The sequence below is a fragment of the Sylvia atricapilla genome, chromosome 1 (assembly GCF_009819655.1).
Source record: "Sylvia atricapilla isolate bSylAtr1 chromosome 1, bSylAtr1.pri, whole genome shotgun sequence".
In the NCBI taxonomy this organism is placed as follows: domain Eukaryota; kingdom Metazoa; phylum Chordata; class Aves; order Passeriformes; family Sylviidae; genus Sylvia; species Sylvia atricapilla.
Window position 1 is genome coordinate 13366878 of NC_089140.1, and position 18160 is coordinate 13385037.

At 38.6% G+C, this 18160-nt stretch overlaps 1 protein-coding gene across 7 annotated transcripts in view; it reads left to right on the forward strand.

Annotated features, from left to right (window-relative positions):
- The window catches only part of PARD3 (par-3 family cell polarity regulator), a 525862-nt gene that overhangs the window by 32284 nt on the left and 475418 nt on the right, over positions 1–18160 (forward strand). For all 7 annotated transcript variants that reach the window (XM_066315111.1, XM_066315121.1, XM_066315129.1 and 4 more), the window contains exon 2: positions 16226–16327. In XM_066315111.1, the coding sequence (XP_066171208.1) occupies positions 16226–16327 (102 nt within the window). The remainder of the gene's footprint in view (positions 1–16225; positions 16328–18160) is intronic.

An 18160-nucleotide genomic window follows, 5' to 3' on the forward strand; every position in this document is an offset into this window, starting at 1 on the left:
TGCCTGCAGAAAAGGTGAGCTCAAAGTAAAGCTTTGCATCTACACGTCTAATATTTGAGGTCTGAAAATCCTTAGGAAAATGTAACTTTCCTTTTTTTTTTTTTTTTTTTTTTACCCTATTGGATTGCCATGGTGGTGTGAATAAAAATGCATACATATTTTTGGTTGTGACCAAGGTCCAGGTTTTTCATCCTGAATATATATATCTCTGTGCAGAGTGATAGATGCAGTTATAATTATTTATGGAACTTTTGTCTTCTGAACATATGTGAGACGTATTTGTCTTCTGAACATATGTGAGAGTGAAAGCTTAAGCACAATCTTTTTTGTTTGTTTGGTGTTTGGACGAATAGCTGTTTTGAAAACATGACCTTTTTCCTGTGAATCTTGAAGGTGGTTTGTAGCTTATCAAAGGACAAGGGCTAAGCTACTAAAAATTTCAAGGAAGTCTTATTTTTAATTAAAAAAATCCCCAGTTATCAAGAAGAGACTGTTGTAAAATTCAAAGTTGAATTTTGTTAAATTTATCATATGAGATTATAAATTAGCACTTAAAACATCAGTGTACTAAATTCAAATTGATTTAATTTAGAAGATATGGCCTCTTCTGAATTATCAGCAGAAACGTGTCTGCTTTTACTCTTACTTTACAGACCAGTGCAGAGAACAGCTTGAATATGTTCTGTTGTGTTGTGCAAGAAGATCGTACTTCTCATAGGAAGCATGAAAAACTCCAGAGTTCCGGAGAATGTGTATTTTTTCCCTTGTCTTTATATTTTAGGAGTTTGTTTGGCTATTACAGTATTATGTTTAAACTCATTTGATGTAGATAGTCCAAAAAGAATGTTTTTACAAGCTTTATGATTCTAGAAGTTTAAATTAGAAGGCAGTTTAAATTATCTTTATTTTTTTTCCTAAAACTAAATGAATTTTGAAACAACCATGGTTCAAAGTAATAGAACTAGCTAGTGAACACATTTTTTTGTTGTGTGAAAGTAAGTTAGGGGCTTTTTTCCCCCCAACATTGTAATGAAAAGGATAGCTTTTGTGAAAAATGCTTCTTAAAATGCCTGTGGGGGCTGTTTCAGAGAGAGGAAGTCTCCATGGGACAGGGATGCTCAGCTGGGAGGAGGGACCACTGGCAGCAAGGTCCTCCAAGGCAGAAAGCTCTGCAGAGCTTTCCATGGACCTGCAGCTTTTTCAACACAGATGATGGATGTCTTAATCACTGACACTGAAGTCTCTTCTAGAAAAGCTTTGGATCAAAGAAAAGCTTTGAGTAAGCTGACATTTTTACTTCAAGTTTGGTTTGCACAAAGCTGACATTTGAGAAAGCTTTCTTTTCAGGGTGAGGAGGATTCCTAGTATCTCTAAGCTGGCTAAAATATTTCTTTTTTCAAATGGCAAGTTTTAACTATAGTGCTAATTACTGCATTTTTCTTGATGAAAGGGAGCTGCATTCCTAATGTAACAACCTGCAACGTGTGTAGAAGAACATAGTGAAATGACATCAGCCTTTTAAAAAATCAGAAGAGTAGGTATATGAGTCACCCAGTGATATAAAATGTTATTAAGGCTAACTTTTACTGTATGATGCAGACCTCCTGATGAAGTCCACGCATGTGGACCTGGAATAGAAGTTTGGCCTCGCTGAGGGTGAGTCAGTGTCTGATTTCCAGCAGCTGGGAGAGTCCAATCCCTCCCTGTGTGCGCTGTGTTTGTGTCCCATCATCTACCTTATAGCCGTGGGATTTATTACCTCTGCTCATATAAACAGTCTGGCTTTTAAATTGAGGCCTACATGAGAAGGTTTCTTGCCTCTCCCTTTTCTTCATCACTAGTGCATGAAAATACAGCACAGCTTTGATTTACCCCCTCCTTTAGTTTTAAAGGAGTTGGGGTTTGTGTGTTGGAAGTGCTGCCCATTGGGAGGACAGCAAAGGCCCTGGCTGGCTTTATCAGTCTCTTGCAGCTGGTACATCTTGCTCTGTGTCTTAACCAGTGGAAGTTCATGACCTCTGTGTATCTGACCAGCTCACTATATATAGACCAGGATCTTCCCCGGGGATTCTCCCAGCAGCCTGTCTGTGCAGCCCTGGAGCAGCTCTGTGCCCAGCTGTAGGTGCTGTGTGTAACCAGTTTGTCTGTGCAGTTGTTTGTCCCATTGTTGTGTGCTGGGGCTTTAGTCTGTACATGGCTGGGAGGTACATTTCTCTGGGAAAAAAACCTGTAAAAGCAGCTGTTAAACTCTCTGCCAAGCTGAGGATTTCTTTTTTAGAAAGCAAAGCCCCCTGTTTCTGGAAAATAAAAATGAAATTATTCATTTTTATGGAAATGGAATATCTTCAGCTGTGTAAGTGTGCATAATTTTTCTTCTGAATCAAAATAAAGTACACAGAGTACAAGAGCAGTCAGAGAATCCAAATACAAAGACTTTGAGGTAGACTTCTTTAAGAGCAGTAATTTTGGCTTTAAGAACAGGAGAGCGGGTTTCATGTGTAAGAGTAGGTGTGTGTGTATATATATATTTATATGTATATATATGAATATGTATACATATATGTATGTATATGTAACACACAAGGTTCTTATTTTGATGCTTGCAAGCTTCTGTCAATCCAGACATCTTGATATTTAAAAGAAGTATGAGGGGTTTATTTAAAAGAAAATTCTTTCAGTTATTGAAACTTCCATTGTTTTTTTAACAGTGCAGTTGTAATTAATACAGAAGAGACAAAACAAAAGCCTGTTGGTTGCTACAGGAAACTGGCAAAGTCAAATTAATTTATTTGAAGTGTTTTGTAAAAATACATGGATGGAGCTTTGTGTTTAGATGAAATGGTTTAAAACATTGATTGGCTTGATGCAGTCCTGGCTGGGGAACTGTTAGTGTATGCTATCTAAACCATATGCTAAACCAATCAAATAAAAATGCTATATTTTAGTCTCTTTCTATTCATCAAGGTCTTTTCTTTTTGCTCTACTCTGTTACAGAACAACACAGAGATTTTTCTCTGTAATGGAGTTTAAGACACTCTTTCCTTGTACCTTCCTGTAGCCTTGGTTGTGCTGTGCTCATTCAAAGCTAGCAAGAGATGGTACAGCCCCCTTCTGTCTGCATTTGGGTAGGAAACCCATTGGAGAGATCCCAGGTGCTTAATATGAACAGGTTTTCTGAAACAAAAGTTGTGCATTTTCTAAGAACCTGTTTTGTTTTGTTTTTCTCTACACCTTATTAGACAGGGTTTGTTGCTTATTCTTAGTCTCATGCATACTGTATGTGTTTTATAGGAGTTAATTACAGAAAATAGAAGTTGCAGTATTTTTAAAAATACCGTTTTTCTGTGAACAGATGAGCTACACCTAAATGAATCATAAGTTTTTTCTATTTTTAATTTTTTTTTAATCAATCCTATGTGAAACTTATTTTTGCCCTGAGTTATGAATAATTCTTAGATTCTGTGTGTGTATACAATATAAATAGGCTGTTGCACTGAAAACATTTTCAATAAGGCGCTGAAAGCACATAAAGAACTAGAAACTGGAGGTTTCAAACTCAGATTTGACTAAGTAGAGGATACTCTAATTTGTCTAGCAGAGGAGAAGAAAGATAATTACTTCAATTTTACCGGGCTTGAAGGTGTAATTCTAAGTGGAATATTATGGTGTGCTTGAGTATATTTCTAACATTGTCCCTGTGTGTGCAATTGCAGTAATTTCTCTGTACCTTCTGCCAAAATGGACTTTGTTAGCGACTTTCTAATTAATAACTTCGATGGGAATTTCTAATTTAGACTGCAGTATAAGTTATGGCTGAAAACACCAATGTCATATCATTCTTATATTAATCAAAACTTCTGGAGATGCAAGTTGAAGTGCTCTGAGCCCAAAAAATTAAATAGTTTGTACAGTTTTATATGTGATGTACTCACAACTCAGCTGAAAAGACTTGAAAGTTTTTACCTCTTGTTCAAAATAGGGCTTGACATCGCTTCACTGATTTTAATAGTTATTTTTTATTGCTTTCTTTTCTGGTCAAGAAGACTAGCTGGTTTTGCTTCTCTCTTAATAAAGTCGTCGTGTTGAATTTTGACGAGTGCAGACATGCTGCTGGAGTTTGAAGCGATTTTGAAAGATGTGTAATGGGTTAGAGTTCAATGTGCTGCTGTGAGCTGCTCCCTATCGCTGGAGGTGACAAGGGAGAAGGTAACTGAGGAAGTAAAAGGAGGTTTTTAGTGATGATCACCATCTTCCTGCATTAATAGATTCATTCTCAGGACTTAGCAGCAAGCTTTGCTGAAGTTGATGGGTGCTAATGCAGTTGGGTCTGACAGGGGATTGCAGTATCTGGTTGGAAGGAATGCTGCTGTGGCAAATGAAAGGGGCATGCTTTTAAATAAGTTTTATCTAGTGGCTGTCATCTGTGTTTGCTTTAACCTCCTGGAATGCTCTCTGTTTTCTGCTGCTGGCCAGGTATGGAAGTGATGGTGAGCCATAATTAAATGTAGGTGATGAAGGAGAGGAGTGGGTTTTGAGAAGCCAGAGCAAGAGAGGAGGTTGTGGTGCACCTGGCAGCTGTAGCTGGGAGGTGATTTTTTTGTACGTGTACCAAATTCTGGGAGTGGAAGTGAGACTGGAAGTCAGGGAGGAGTTTGAAAGTGAAGAGAGTCCTCATTAAGCCATGAGTCAGGTTCCTTCATTAGGGTTGTTCTGTTATGGGCTCTCTTGACTACTCAAGAGTGTGGCAGTGGGATTCTGATTTTACTGGGGCTAGCCTCAAGCTTAGACCTGAGCTTAGTAATTGATTTGAAAAAGATGATTACTGCTGATTTGTGAGGAGGAACTGTTACTGGTGATCTCTGAACAAAACACAGCTGTGAGTTAAAAAGACAGGAAAGGTAAAATGTGGAGTTGGTAGCAGTTAGCATTAGTTCTGCCTTTATTTTCCTGGTGAGGTCTCCAGCCAGACACCTTGCTAGTTTTTTTCATCTTAAACATGGGAATACCCTACAGCATTGTCAGTCAGTCAGACTACAGACACAGTAAACCTTAGAGTCAATTAAAAAAAAAAAAGTATTTATCTTCAGAAGTAATGAATACATTTGAAAACAAAACAAATAATCCTTGAGAGTATTGTTTATAGAAGTTTAGTTTTAAGGTACTTCCTCTCCTTCACATTAACATGAAATACCGCACTGCAGTTTCTGCCCTGGGTTAGCAGTAATCAGAACCTTGAATTCAGAGAGAATTGCAGATCTGTTTTATTTAACCTTATAAAATAAGCATGATTGTAGTAGTTGAATTTATATTGGGATTGTTCTTGAAGTTTCAGAAAAACATTAGGCATGTTTAGAAATGAGCGACTACATACTTAAATCAGTGCCACTAGAAGGAATTGAAATTACACTCTTTCAAAAAGGATTGAGCAATTTGGAAAAGTAATAGCTAAATATTATTGCTACAAATTGTTCCCTGGAGATGAAAATAAGGCCCGCTTTGGTTAAAGTATCTTGAAAAGTATTTAAGAGATAAATTAACAGGATACCATGATTATTTCCACATTGCTTTTGCAGATGCTTACTGGAAACCAGTTTTCCTAGATGGGTTTGACCTGGAGGTACCTGCTTGTGTGTCCAGGAGTGTGTTGAACAGATAACTGTTCCACAGGTGTCCCTTGGAGACAGGATGGTGGAGTGGTGATGTGTGGAGGGCCTGGCCTCATGTCAGCCTACTCAGGCTCTGAAAGCTCTGTCCATGAGCTAGAATGGGCACATAGGAGAGGAGGATAAAGATGATGAACATAGTTATAGTCTTGGGAACGGCTTTCTAGAGCACAGGAGAAACTCCTGAAGCTTTCACTCTTAGCAGGGTTTTCCTACAACACAAATCAGTAGAAATGCTCTGTGTGTCTATTCTGGTGTTGATTTGTAGATGTTTTTCAGCATAGTTAGTTTGCCACTTTATTTGTTCCATTCGCCAGCTTGATCCAACAGCCATAGGTGCCACACTGCTCCTCCTCTAAAGCAGACAGGGAATTGCCTTTGGCAGCAGGCAGTGCCCAGGCACCTGGTGCCTGTGTGTGCTGCCATGCAGGGAGTGTGGGGGATCTCCTCCCTTGTGTGCCCCGCTTACAGCAACTGCAGAGGGGCAGGGAGATGTGTCAGTCATGCACAGGGTGTAAAGCACCACGGATGCTGAAACTCTCAATCCTGTCAAAAACATATGATACCATAGCTGACCTAAATTGAGATAATTTTTTTCTGTGGTTCACATAACTTGTGCATTCCTTCCACGTGGTTCAGCAAAGCTGTTTATGTTGCAAAGTCCTACCCACCAACCCTTGAATTTGATGTTCCCCAAGGAATAATACAGCCATGAGGACAGAGTGGTATTTAATATTCTGTCTTAACTTTATATTTACAGTGTGTTGGAAATGTGAGGCATTGTATGTAATAATGATTTTGCAACTCTCTGTTTATTAATCATTGTTTAGAGTTCACATACTACACGATTAATTGACTGTGCCCATTTGGGAGCATATATCAGAAGTGGTTGTTTCTATCTTTCATGGTATTTGAGATTAATGCCCCCCAGATGAAATTCTTATTTCAAGTACATTTCTGAAATAAATTAGGCTCTTCTGCTTAAGCTGGATGTCACTTGGGTAGACAACTCTACCCTCTTAAAATTTCCCTTGAAACATTTTACCAGACTCACTTTTTTTTTGTTTTGTTTTGTTTAATCAGCTTCTGTCAGTAGTAACACATGTTGTTCTATAACATACAGGTCTGTATGTACAGACATAAATATGTGGTTGGTTATTCCAGTAAAACCCATCATTCTGGTCTAAATCTAGTAGTGTATTTTAAGAGCTGTTGTGGTGGCTGAGAAAAACATTGAACTGCTTCAATCCAAGTAATGCTGCAATGATGGGTGGAGGTAAATAAACTCTTGGAAGAAACAGAAAGCACTTCTTTCATCAGATTCACTTATGGTTCAATTGTCAAGCTGCAATCCTAAGATGCTCTGCATTTCTTCAGCATTGTTGCTCAAATTCTAAATCCCCACATAGAAGATCGTGCCCCATTATAAACAGTACATTTCACTGCATATTCATGAGCTATGGATTTGTTTACTGTAACTCGTATCTGTCATCTGGAGTTAATACTAATAATTAAAAATTGTAATCAAGAAACACTTTTATTGCATTATTTGTTGTATTTAGATGCAGGTTATGAAGTAAGCTCTGTGTTACAGCAAAATAATCTGAAAAGGGCACATTTCTCTTTCTTTACTTGTAGATTTACCACAGTTGGAGTTTATGGCAGTGCTTCAATAGATGTCTTGGATTTTTTTCACAAGGGATTAAAATAAATCCCATGTAAAAACTTTATTTTGCAGTTTGAGCAGGACAATGTTATTTGGGACTCACAGTGTGGGCATAATGGAGTTTAGAGATGCAGTGTCATGTGTAACTTCTTCCCCATTGCAAACAGAACATAGTTGCTCACAGCATAAGTAGTATGACTACTATCGGTAGTCGTGGTGAAAAGTGTGTTAGTCTTTCATAGCCAAATGTAAAGCTTTAGTCTTCATTTAATGATTCTCAAATTTGGTTGCCACATGCATTCTAGTGGCAGCACACAGTAACTACTCTCTTTTTTTTGTGGGTGCCTGACTTGGTGTTAGACTCAGAGTCCAGGTGCTGACCTGGACCTGCCCTTTGGTGGTGGCACCTCCTAGTGGTTAGAGGGCTGTGTGCTGTGAAGAAATGTCATCATGTCACTAGTTTTGACAGCGAGCAGTGTTTTCAGTGCAGTATTTTTTGGAATAGGCTGCCACGAGACATGTGAAATGTAGCCAGAACCCCAGGACCTGGGGGTGTTGATCAGCACTCAGGCTGACCATGAGCCAGTGTGTGGCCAAGAAGGTGACATCCTGTCCTGTATCAGCACTAGCGTGGCCAGCAGGAGCAGGGCGGGGATTGTCCCCCTGTGCTGGGCACTGGTGAGGCCACACCTCGAGCTCTGTGTCCTGCTTTGGGCCCCTCACTGCAGGAAAGACCCTGAGGTGCTGGAGTGAGTCCAGAGAAAGGGAACGGAGCTGGGGGAGGGCCTGGGGCACAGGTCTCAGGAGGAGCAGCTGAGGGAACTGGGGTTGTTTAGCCTGGAGAAAAGGAGGCTCAGGGGAGATCCCATCACTCGCTGCAAGCACCTGGAAGGAAGTTGTAGCAAAGTCTTTTTCCTGTCTCTTTTCTCCCAGCTAACAAGTGATGGGATGAGAAGAAATGTCCTCAAATTTTACCAGGGAAGCTTTATATTGGACCTTAGGAAAAGTTTGTTCACAGAAAGGGTTATCAAGGATGAGAACAGGCTGCCCAGAGGAGTGATTGAGTCACCATCCCGGGAGGCATTTAAAAGACTGTAGATGTATCACTTAGGGATGTGGTTTTGTGGTCAGCTTGGCAGTGCTTGGGTTAACAGTTGGACCTGATGATCTCAGAGGTTTTTTTCCAACCTAAGCAGTTCTATGATTCTATGCCTAGTCCTGCACTAGAGAAGAAGGAGTCCCATGTGGTGCCACGGGCTGGGGACAGTGAGTGGGCAGGAGCCAGCCCTGCACACTGGCAGCAGGCAGGTCAGCAGGGCAGATCCAGGAGACCAAGGAAGAGTGCTCAGCATGGTCCCTGTCCAATTCTGGGATGTCCTGAGGTCCCTTCCAATCTGAATTATTCCTTGACATGATGGGGGCATGTAGAGATTCTATACTATTTAATAGGTAGTGAAATTATGCAGTACATAGGAGAGTTGTTTTAAAGCAATCATGGACTGGTATAGATTGCTTCTAGGTAAGGTGGATGAGTTAAATAAAAGTTCCAGGCTTTCATGATGCATGGGGGTAATGCTTTAATAGAAAGAACTTGCATATCCTTGTTAGGGTAGGAAAACAGGAATTTTACTGCTACTGTAGATCTCGGACTATTTCCTTACAGATTAGGAAATAACCATTTCAGAAAAGCAAGGATTTAATATGTATATTTGAAAGTTTATGTATACTGTGAAGTTGCTAACAGCAAAATTTACCCTTTTTAATAGTAACCTTTAACCACTTCAAGCAAGATAAAGTAGTTCCTTGATGCTTTTTTTCGTACTCCAGTAGTAATGCAGCACAACTCAATATGTAGTAGTGTTCCAGCAGTTTACTGACCATATTAGTTTGATTTAGTGGGTTTTAGGAGGCATTTAGTTGCTGAACTGAATGACTATTTGGCTCATTTTTTTGGCTATCAGACTTCTGTACTGAAGACTGACATTGATAGTGTAATGTGATTAATTTTTAAATAAATCTTTGTTGAAACTGGACATACAGGATGCATGCAAAGCCCAATATTACTTTTTTTTTTTTTTTTTTTTTTTTTCCGTAAACATCCTTTCCAACATTTCCGTGTGTCAGGAAGAGTGATACTTGCCATATGTTCAGATTTAGTCTTGGATGGATTTCCAGTAAGCTAAAGCCCTTTTAGCAAGGCTTGGAAAGCATTGGTGAGTGCAAAAGTAGAGCGAGATACTTCAGTGATCAGGCTTGTATGTTCCTCTCTTTTTCATAACCGGTTCATATCAGATCAGTGGGCATCCCTTGGTTGAAGATATTATGTATAATCTGGTGTGTTTGAAAAAGTCAAACCTACACCAAACCCTTTTGTTATGGCAATGATGTGTAACCTTGAATGTGTATTCCTCTTTCTCAGTAATACAGAATAGCAAGAAATTAGCTTCACTGGGGTGCATCTTCAGAACAAAGGGCAGTTGATACAGATTAAGGATCAAAAAGATATTTCATCCTTTTATTACATAATATGACTTCTTTTCTGCTCTAAAACATTCAGCTATTTTCTGTTGTAGTCTGTAGCCCTTTTTTTCTTGACTTCATGGGATACAGGGCAAGTGTGTGTGAATGTGCTCTAAAATTTATGTGAGGAGAGTGATTGCAGGTGGAGTGAAGTCAGAAGTGGAAAAGATAACTGTCCCTTCAACTCATCACCTGGTAACTTAAGAGTTGCTACAGGTATCAGTTGCTTTCTGAGCCTTATTGGGCTGCTTTCATTAATGTTAAGTATTTTTGTGGCTTATGCCCTCGCTGAGGCAGTGAATGCACTTATATGGTACCAGTATTGCCAATGGTCTGTGCTGCAGCATCAACGTGCTTTAGGGAGCACAAGTGGCTTTGGAGCTGATTCTCCCACTGCTGCTCTTGTGTATTATGCAGCAGATCTGTATGCCTGAAATGCGAGGAGACAGATGATGACACGGAGATGCAATTTAAACCCAGGGACTTGTTCTTGCTGGCTTCTCAGGCTGTGGAACGGAACTGGAAGCCAGCTGACGTTGCAAGTGTTCGTGGCTGTCTTTTGGCACCTGACTGCTTGTTTGGATGGTTCCTGCCTGCAGCACAGAGCTAGACAGGGAAATGAATGAACTCACTGGCAAATTTTCAGATATATTAGGTTTTTATTAACCATAGTTTCCTTTCAGACTGCTAACACGCCCAAGTGCCATATGCTGCTGAACAGACAAGTCCAGTACACACCCCAGCCTTGTGATTTAGTTGGTTTTTATCTGTGTGTATTCTTGCCACAAAGACTTTATCTGTTCTCAAAAAACTCAATCCAGTGAAGACAGCCACACACGTGGCCTTCTAAGCTTGATTTCCAGATGGTTTTAAGCAGAAACTAATAATACACTTACTTTCCCTTTATCTTCTCATCTATAATTGAGAAGTTATATTGACATACTTGGATAAGCTTCTGCTCTGCCCTTTGTCCTGGTGGTGAGTCTGTTTTTCTTTGAGACTTAACACTGAAAAATACCTGTGCACAGCTGTCCAGCTGATAGTGGTTTTTAAAAATCATATAAGGATCTTTGTTAAAGCAAAAAGCTATAAATTATATCTAAATAATTTCAGTTCTAGAAACATGGTCTTGATTGGGACGGAGAGCCTCTGGGAGCTCTGCTTGGCAAAGTCAATCCATTTCCCAAGAATATTGTGTGGTAAAAAGTGCATTTCCTATTTGGGCAAGAACAGATTAGAAAATATAGGAGTGTGAGGGGGAAAGTACCTGATTTACTTGATTTCCAGATGTGTAACAAACTGTAGTGGCAACTGATCTGCACCCAGCTGGAGGGGAATGTGGTTGGGAAAAGGTAAGGAGTACAAAGACCTCTTGGGGAGAGCTTGGTGTCCTCCCTCAGTAGTGTTCTCCGGGCTTCAAACAGCACACAAGAAATTACACACACACTCCTCTGCCATCCCAGCTCAAAGCATGTAATTGTAGCCAGGCAGATTAATCTTGTTTTTCTGATGCTTCAGGACATCCTGCTGGTGACAGGTGAGATTAAATCACAGTAGTGGGCACAAGTAGTAAACACTAAACAGTGTTCATCAGGGTTTTAGGAGCCTGATTTTCTGCTTTCTGTTAAATAGATTGCTACTTCTCAGAGGTTTGTGATGATGTCTTCTTATAAGATAGGGACAAATTATTTCAAAGAATAATCTTATTTCCTGTTACTTTTACTGTTAAATATTTCAATGTATTTTTGGAAAGGATATGTTTGTGTAAACCAAGACACCTATTTAGATGTAAAGGAATAAGAAATCTTCCTGTGTGATTAATAAGAACACAGTGCTGTTTCCATTCTAATTTCTAGATATTGTTTTCCACATATGGTCCTTGTTTCCATTATGTGGGAACATGAAATTGTTAGCTACAGAATACTGAATGATACTACTTAAGATAATGCTTTTCTCAGTTTTTCCTTTGTGCTTTTTAGAAGTCATTTTATGTAATAAACAGAATGTGAATGGCTGCATTCTTGTTCCCCTTGTAATGTGCTCTTGCTGCCAGTCTCAGTGCTGGTGTTCACTTAGCAAATATTTGTGTCCCATTGCTGAGGATTAGAAAATGTGGTGCTCATGAGCTTAAATTATGAGTACCTTTATAATCATCATCAAGTTGAATAGTTAAATGGGTGTAGACAGGAAACAGGAGATCTGACTTGCTTAGACTTGAGCTGAGTGATGCAATATTTAAATGAAGATATTATAAATCAGGTTTAGCATTCTATCCTTGTATTCAATTAAGTGAACTTGCTGGTTCTTCTACATTAAGTGACAAAGGCATCTATGCAGCTTTTTCAAAATAATTGTGCTTTGCTAACTTACACATTGGTGGAGCAATGACGCTAATTAGTTCTCTATCACCACTTGTTTTTCTGTCTAAATGCATTGCAGATTTGGAGAGCGCAGTACTGTTTTACACAGTCATAGCAGTGCAAGAATATAAATGTAACTTTGTTTTACTGTCAGAATATGAAAATCTGATTCTAGTATACAAATTCAGATTTTGAAACAACAGCATCATGTCTGACTAAACCATGATTTTGAGGCAGGTTTCTTGAAACACTTCTTGGAGATTTAAAAAATTTTTTTTCTTTTTTTTTTTTTTTTTTTTTTTTTTTTTTTTTTTTTTTTTTTCCAGAAACTTGACTTTTATAGACTTAGGATTTTTTTTCCTGTATAATAACTAGAAGACATTTTCCTTTTAGTTTGGATAAACACTCTGTTGCTTGTGCCCTGAGCAGATCCCTATGGATCGGTGGCAGTCTCTCGTTTTTGACATCTCACTTGTGAGCCCTGCACTGCCACCCAGAGAGGGTGATCCCAGAGGTGTTCAGGTGTCCTGAAGGAGTGACCACTTTGCCTCACAGATGAAGTTATGTCAACTCCAGTAAATTCTGGAAGTAGCCAATTTCCGCTTTAGGAGCTGGTCTAAGCCAAAACAGTGTATGTGACTGCTTCAGAAAATGTTTGAGGACCGTATTACTGCTATTGCATAGGGATTTGTGAATATCTGTTTGCTGGCTGAGATTGAGAAATACAACTTGACCAAGCCATGACTAGAGATGCACTTGTAACATCTGTGTAGGAGTACTTTAATTCCAATCTGCGCCAAGTTTGGTTCAGTTTCTTTCGTATTTAGCAGACAGTGCATATGAGCTGACTCTAGTATAACATTATGTTCAGTTTAGACAGATGACAGAGTAGCATTTAAATGTGAACATTTATGCAGTTTGGTTTTTTCATGTTGTTTGGCTGAAAAATATGTAGAAATAACTGCTAAAACCTGGAGCCATAAATAGCTGTCGATTTTCATAGGTTGGTAAAATCACTAGTTTCAATGTTGTTTTCTTTTTTTTCCCCTTAGTTTCTTCCTTTTCCCCCCAATATGATGTGGCTAATCTCTGTACAATGTGAATACTCCCTTCCCTCCTAGACCTCACTTCCCCCCCAGTCCTCTCCCACCAAATACTGGATTTATGCAAAACCTTTAATAGAGTAAAAGGGCCTCAAGAGACGACTGTTCTGATGTTTGGAGAGAGCTTTAATGAAAAGTTGCATTGTTATTTCATATTTACTTACCAAATCCCGCCAGAGTAAATTCTTGCCAAACTAGTTTTATATATTTCTTGTCTGGTCTTGCTCATGTATTGTTTTGTATCAGGACCTTGTCTGACAGGAAAAGCAACCAGAGCAGTTCAGGCTGTTGCAGTACTAATAGGTGATGCAGTAAAAATGAAGTCTATCTAAAACTTCTTATGCAATATTGAGAAACTTTTGAAGGAAGTAATTAGCAGAAGTGATGCAGCTTATATATCAAAGCTATTTTTAAGTAGATTGTGCATGCTGAAATAGCACAATAGTGATGTAGAAATGGGTGTTTCTGCTATTGATTCTGTAATTGTGAATTTTTTTTTTTTTTTTTACATTTGCCTTGGAGGTAGGAAATAGTTGTGGTAGGAAGCAAAAAACAAGGAAACATGGATACTGAAGTTGTAGATTCAGCTTGGGTGGTGTTTATTTTGATGGATGTAGAGTCAGGTCACCGAGCCAGTATTGCAGTTACCTGTTTTTAATGTTTCCATTCTTCAATAAGAAGATTAATTGTTGCAAACAAAAATGGTGAATTGGGTGACGTATGAGGGATCAGGCTTCCTTAAAGCCCAAACAAGGTTTTCTGTCTATGATTTTGCAGTGAAGGCTGGCTTAGGGTTTAATTCCAGCTTAGCTTTGAGATGGAGGATCTCAGCAGAGGAAACCTGAATCAAGTCCTTTAGGAGCTCAAAGTGCTTCACAGCTTGTCTGATTGTGTCTTCTAAGTCTTGGTCTTTGCAAAGGTGTTTCAGTCTTTGGTGGAGATATGAGAGGCAGAGGAGATTTTTTTAATGGGCTGGAAGATGAGGGAGGATCTTTTTTCCTTTTTATTTGAGGGCACAGTTTACAAAGGCATCTCTTCAGTGGACTTCCCTTCAAACATGTTTGTTAAGAAATGTTGAAAGATTTCTGGTGACTTTGTCCAGCCCTGTCTGTGTTAGTGGAGTTTTCAAACTTACAAGTTTATCCTAGTATTTGCAGTATGTTCTTTTTTTTATACAGCAGGTTTGTGTATTGCTAGCTATGTAGGCACCTCTGTATGCATGAGTGTGAATAATGTAATGCCATTTTTAATTATTCCTGAATCTTTACTTTTAAAAAATTTATGCTGAGTTATCTTCTGTAATATACTGCAACAGTAAGTCTCTAGAAATCTAGTTAATTGTATAATAAGTGCTTGCTTAGAAGAAATGGAAGGTAATGATATTTAATACTTAGAGAAATCAGAGAAAAAAGTCTGTAATTTAATTTTTGAAATGACTAGCCTAATGACTGTAAAATGTAATTCTGAAATCTGATAATCTGATGATGATGACTTGCAGCAGTATTTAAGGAGGATGTACTTACACAAACAATGAAGTAAGTTTCGTAGTTATCAAATATCTCCAACATATTTGACCTATGCATATATATCATGTGCAAATATGTAGAGTTCTTGGATGTTAAAAACCAAGATGAATATCTCTTGATGTTCTTTTGTGCAGTGTGTTCTGTCAGGATTTAAATACACATATGGATTTAGAGGAATTCTGGTAGCCCCATTTCTTGTTCTGTTCCATCTTTTAGAAATCAAAATATTTTCAAGCCTTTTAGGGTGGAGGTTATTTATTTATTTATGACTTCTATTTTTAGTGTGGGTGGGTTTTTGTTCAGTTCAGGTTTGGCTTTGGATGTTTTTATTATTTCTGTTTGTTTGCTTTGTCAGTTCTAGACACCATACCTGAAAAGGCTGATGCTAATCGCTATTTTTAGGAAGTCAGGAACTTTGCAAGTTGATGCAAGTTTGATGGTCCTCCCAGCAGAAACTTTGTGCAGCCATTCCTCCTCAGTGAAAAGCAAGGAAGGTCTTTTACTATGAAATGCAAACACTGAACAACAGCCTGGGGCGTTGGGGGGTGTATTTGAGAAGCAGGATTAATTAGCATGATCAGGCTGTGGGTTTACAGGGCAACTTTCCTCCATGAGGAAACAAATCCTTTAAGAATGGCATGTTGAGTAACCAGCACTTGGGCCATGTGCTGGAGACACTTTGTGGACATAACCTTTTCCCTATGGCTTCCTTTGCTATCAAAAGTAGTAATAAAGACTATAAAGCCAGTCTTCCCAGTTGCTGTTAGACACATGTATAAACACAAAGCCACACCCACACATTTATATGCATATATAGGTGTATGTGTATCTGTGTGTATGTATGTTTTATTATTTTAGGGGTGGAAAGTGTTCTTAGTATAAGTTTTGGATATTCCATTTACCACCTCTAGCCTAGCAAAGGACAAGTAGAACGTGTTTTGATGGTGTTTAAATATTGGTTTGTGCCTTTTATAGCTTTTCTGTAAAAAAAAGAACCTTTTACAGCTGCATGTAAGCTTTTGTGCCTGTTGACCACTGTCTGACATACTTTATTTTGAGGACAATGCATTTTCCTTTTATAGAAGGAATATTGGGAATGTAACGTGCAGTAATATGGGGAATGTGTCATAGTCCTATGTATCAGTAATGGGATTGTGACTCATGCAGATCTGACAGAAGAGAGGAGACTACATATTTAGTCTGAGGCAGTTTAAAAAAAGAACTTGGGCTTTACATCTCAATGTATATTTATTTACAGAAATATGACCTAAATATTTGTTTGATGTCAAGCATTTGTAGGCCTGCGATGCTGACTGTCAAGTGGAATGACATTTTCCTGTTGGCATGTGGTAATTATCTGATACTATTTTCTTCTTTTTTTTTGCAGGATCCAAACTACTGGATCCAAGTCCATCGGCTGGAGCACGGGGATGGTGGGATCTTGGATCTCGATGACATCCTTTGTGATGTAGCTGATGACAAAGACCGTGTAAGTACAGATGGCAACAAAAGCAGCCTGGCACATCAGCACAGCAGTGCTGTGTGTTTCCTGCACATGTCCCAAAGTGGGAGTCAACACAGAGATTTTAGGACATTTTAATGTAGTTTGCCTGACGGATGTGAGAAATTGCTTACAGACTATGTTTCTTTTTTTAATTGAAATAATGAGTTTTCCACCCTTTCTGGTTCTTTAACAGTTCAAATAGGAGAAGGAGGTTGCAAGGATGAAAAAACCTCAATTAGGAGAATATTAATGTTAAAAAAAAAAAAAAAAGGCATCTGTAAGTTGATGTTGTAGCTTTGTGTTACCAGTTGAATGTGTGTAAAAAACATGCTGGTTTTAAACTGTTGAGTGTTGTTGGGTTTGGTTTGGTTTTGTTTTGTTTCTTTCAAGAATTGTTGGTGGAGGAATTGCTAGTTACATAGACTTGAGACAATAATTATGCACTGCAGGGCCTTGAGGGTTTTTATTTTTTTAAGTAGATATTTAGGTCGCAGTCAACTAAGAGGCTTTTTGTTTATTGGCTATTTGTTTGAAGTTATAGATACAAGTATCTTTGAATTACTTGTTCAAAAACATATAGGTAAGAAACACTGTGGCAAACTGTGAAGTCATGTAAATATGCCACTTTTCTGTGGAAAGCCTCACCTGAATCTCTTGAAAGCATCTGATCCTGATACTTCAGTCTTCCAGACTGGAAACATGTTTCAGGACCACACTCCTTCACAGACAGTATCCTTAATTGCCTCTGTTGGAACAGGCACTGTCAAGGCTCCTTGCAAACTGGCCAAATAATGACTCTTAGGCTAATTTTTCAGAAATAGATACTTTGCCTGTAGTTATTGTGACAAAACTTAATTGACATGGTTATTTCAACCAGGACTTTATAAAGAAAAATTATGTGAGGAGTCTTGGGACATGAAGACTCCTCAGTGTCTGAAATGCTGGGATTACTCAAGCTGTATAGAGTAACAGTGCTGAGTTTTCGTGAATTTCTTCCATAAAAATAGTGCCCAGATAAGATTTCATGAAAAGCTAATTAAAACCTCTAGTTGGTTATCTCATATTGAAGTGCTCAGCTGCATGATTAGTTTAGCTTTTGCTTACAGGCCTCAGGGAGGCTGGTGCAAGTTGTCTCTGAATATAAATATTTATATATATATACACACACACACACACATAGAGAGACTTATTTGAATAATGCATTTCTTAGCTCCTCACATGCTCTTCTCCTCAGATGTTTGAATTCTGGTGACTTCAAGACCTTAGTCTTTGGATGTTACCTTGCCTTGCTGCCTTCAAGTGGGGTAATTCCTCACAGTGAAACTCTGTGGGTGTTTTTGTGTGTGTGACTAATAGTTGAAAAACTCTGACTGCAACTGAAGCAAGCAAAGTCATTATTACAATATTGTTTTTGTGTTTAGATGGACAAGATACTTAGTAATTAGTAGTATTTATCTCTGCATTCACCAAGCTCATCTGCACTGATGGCACCTATGAGTGAAATTTCCTTTTTTTTAAAGGACCTTTCAGCATTGATTAGGAAGGTGCAACAGAAACATGCACTGTGCTACACTGGTTTATATCCTTGAATTAGTCATTCTCACTTGACCTTCACGTTTGGGTCTTTTCAGGTATTCATTAGTCATTGTTTTTTTAGTTTCATGTAGTGTGTTTTACGGCTCACCTTCCTGGCTTCCTTTAGTTTTGGGTTGTTAGCTTTGCCTCCATAGCAAGGGTATCAACTGTTTTTGTGTTGCTGGAACCTAATACAGGTCCCATTAATGTGAGGTTTGGAATATATCTCCAGTTAGGGGTATT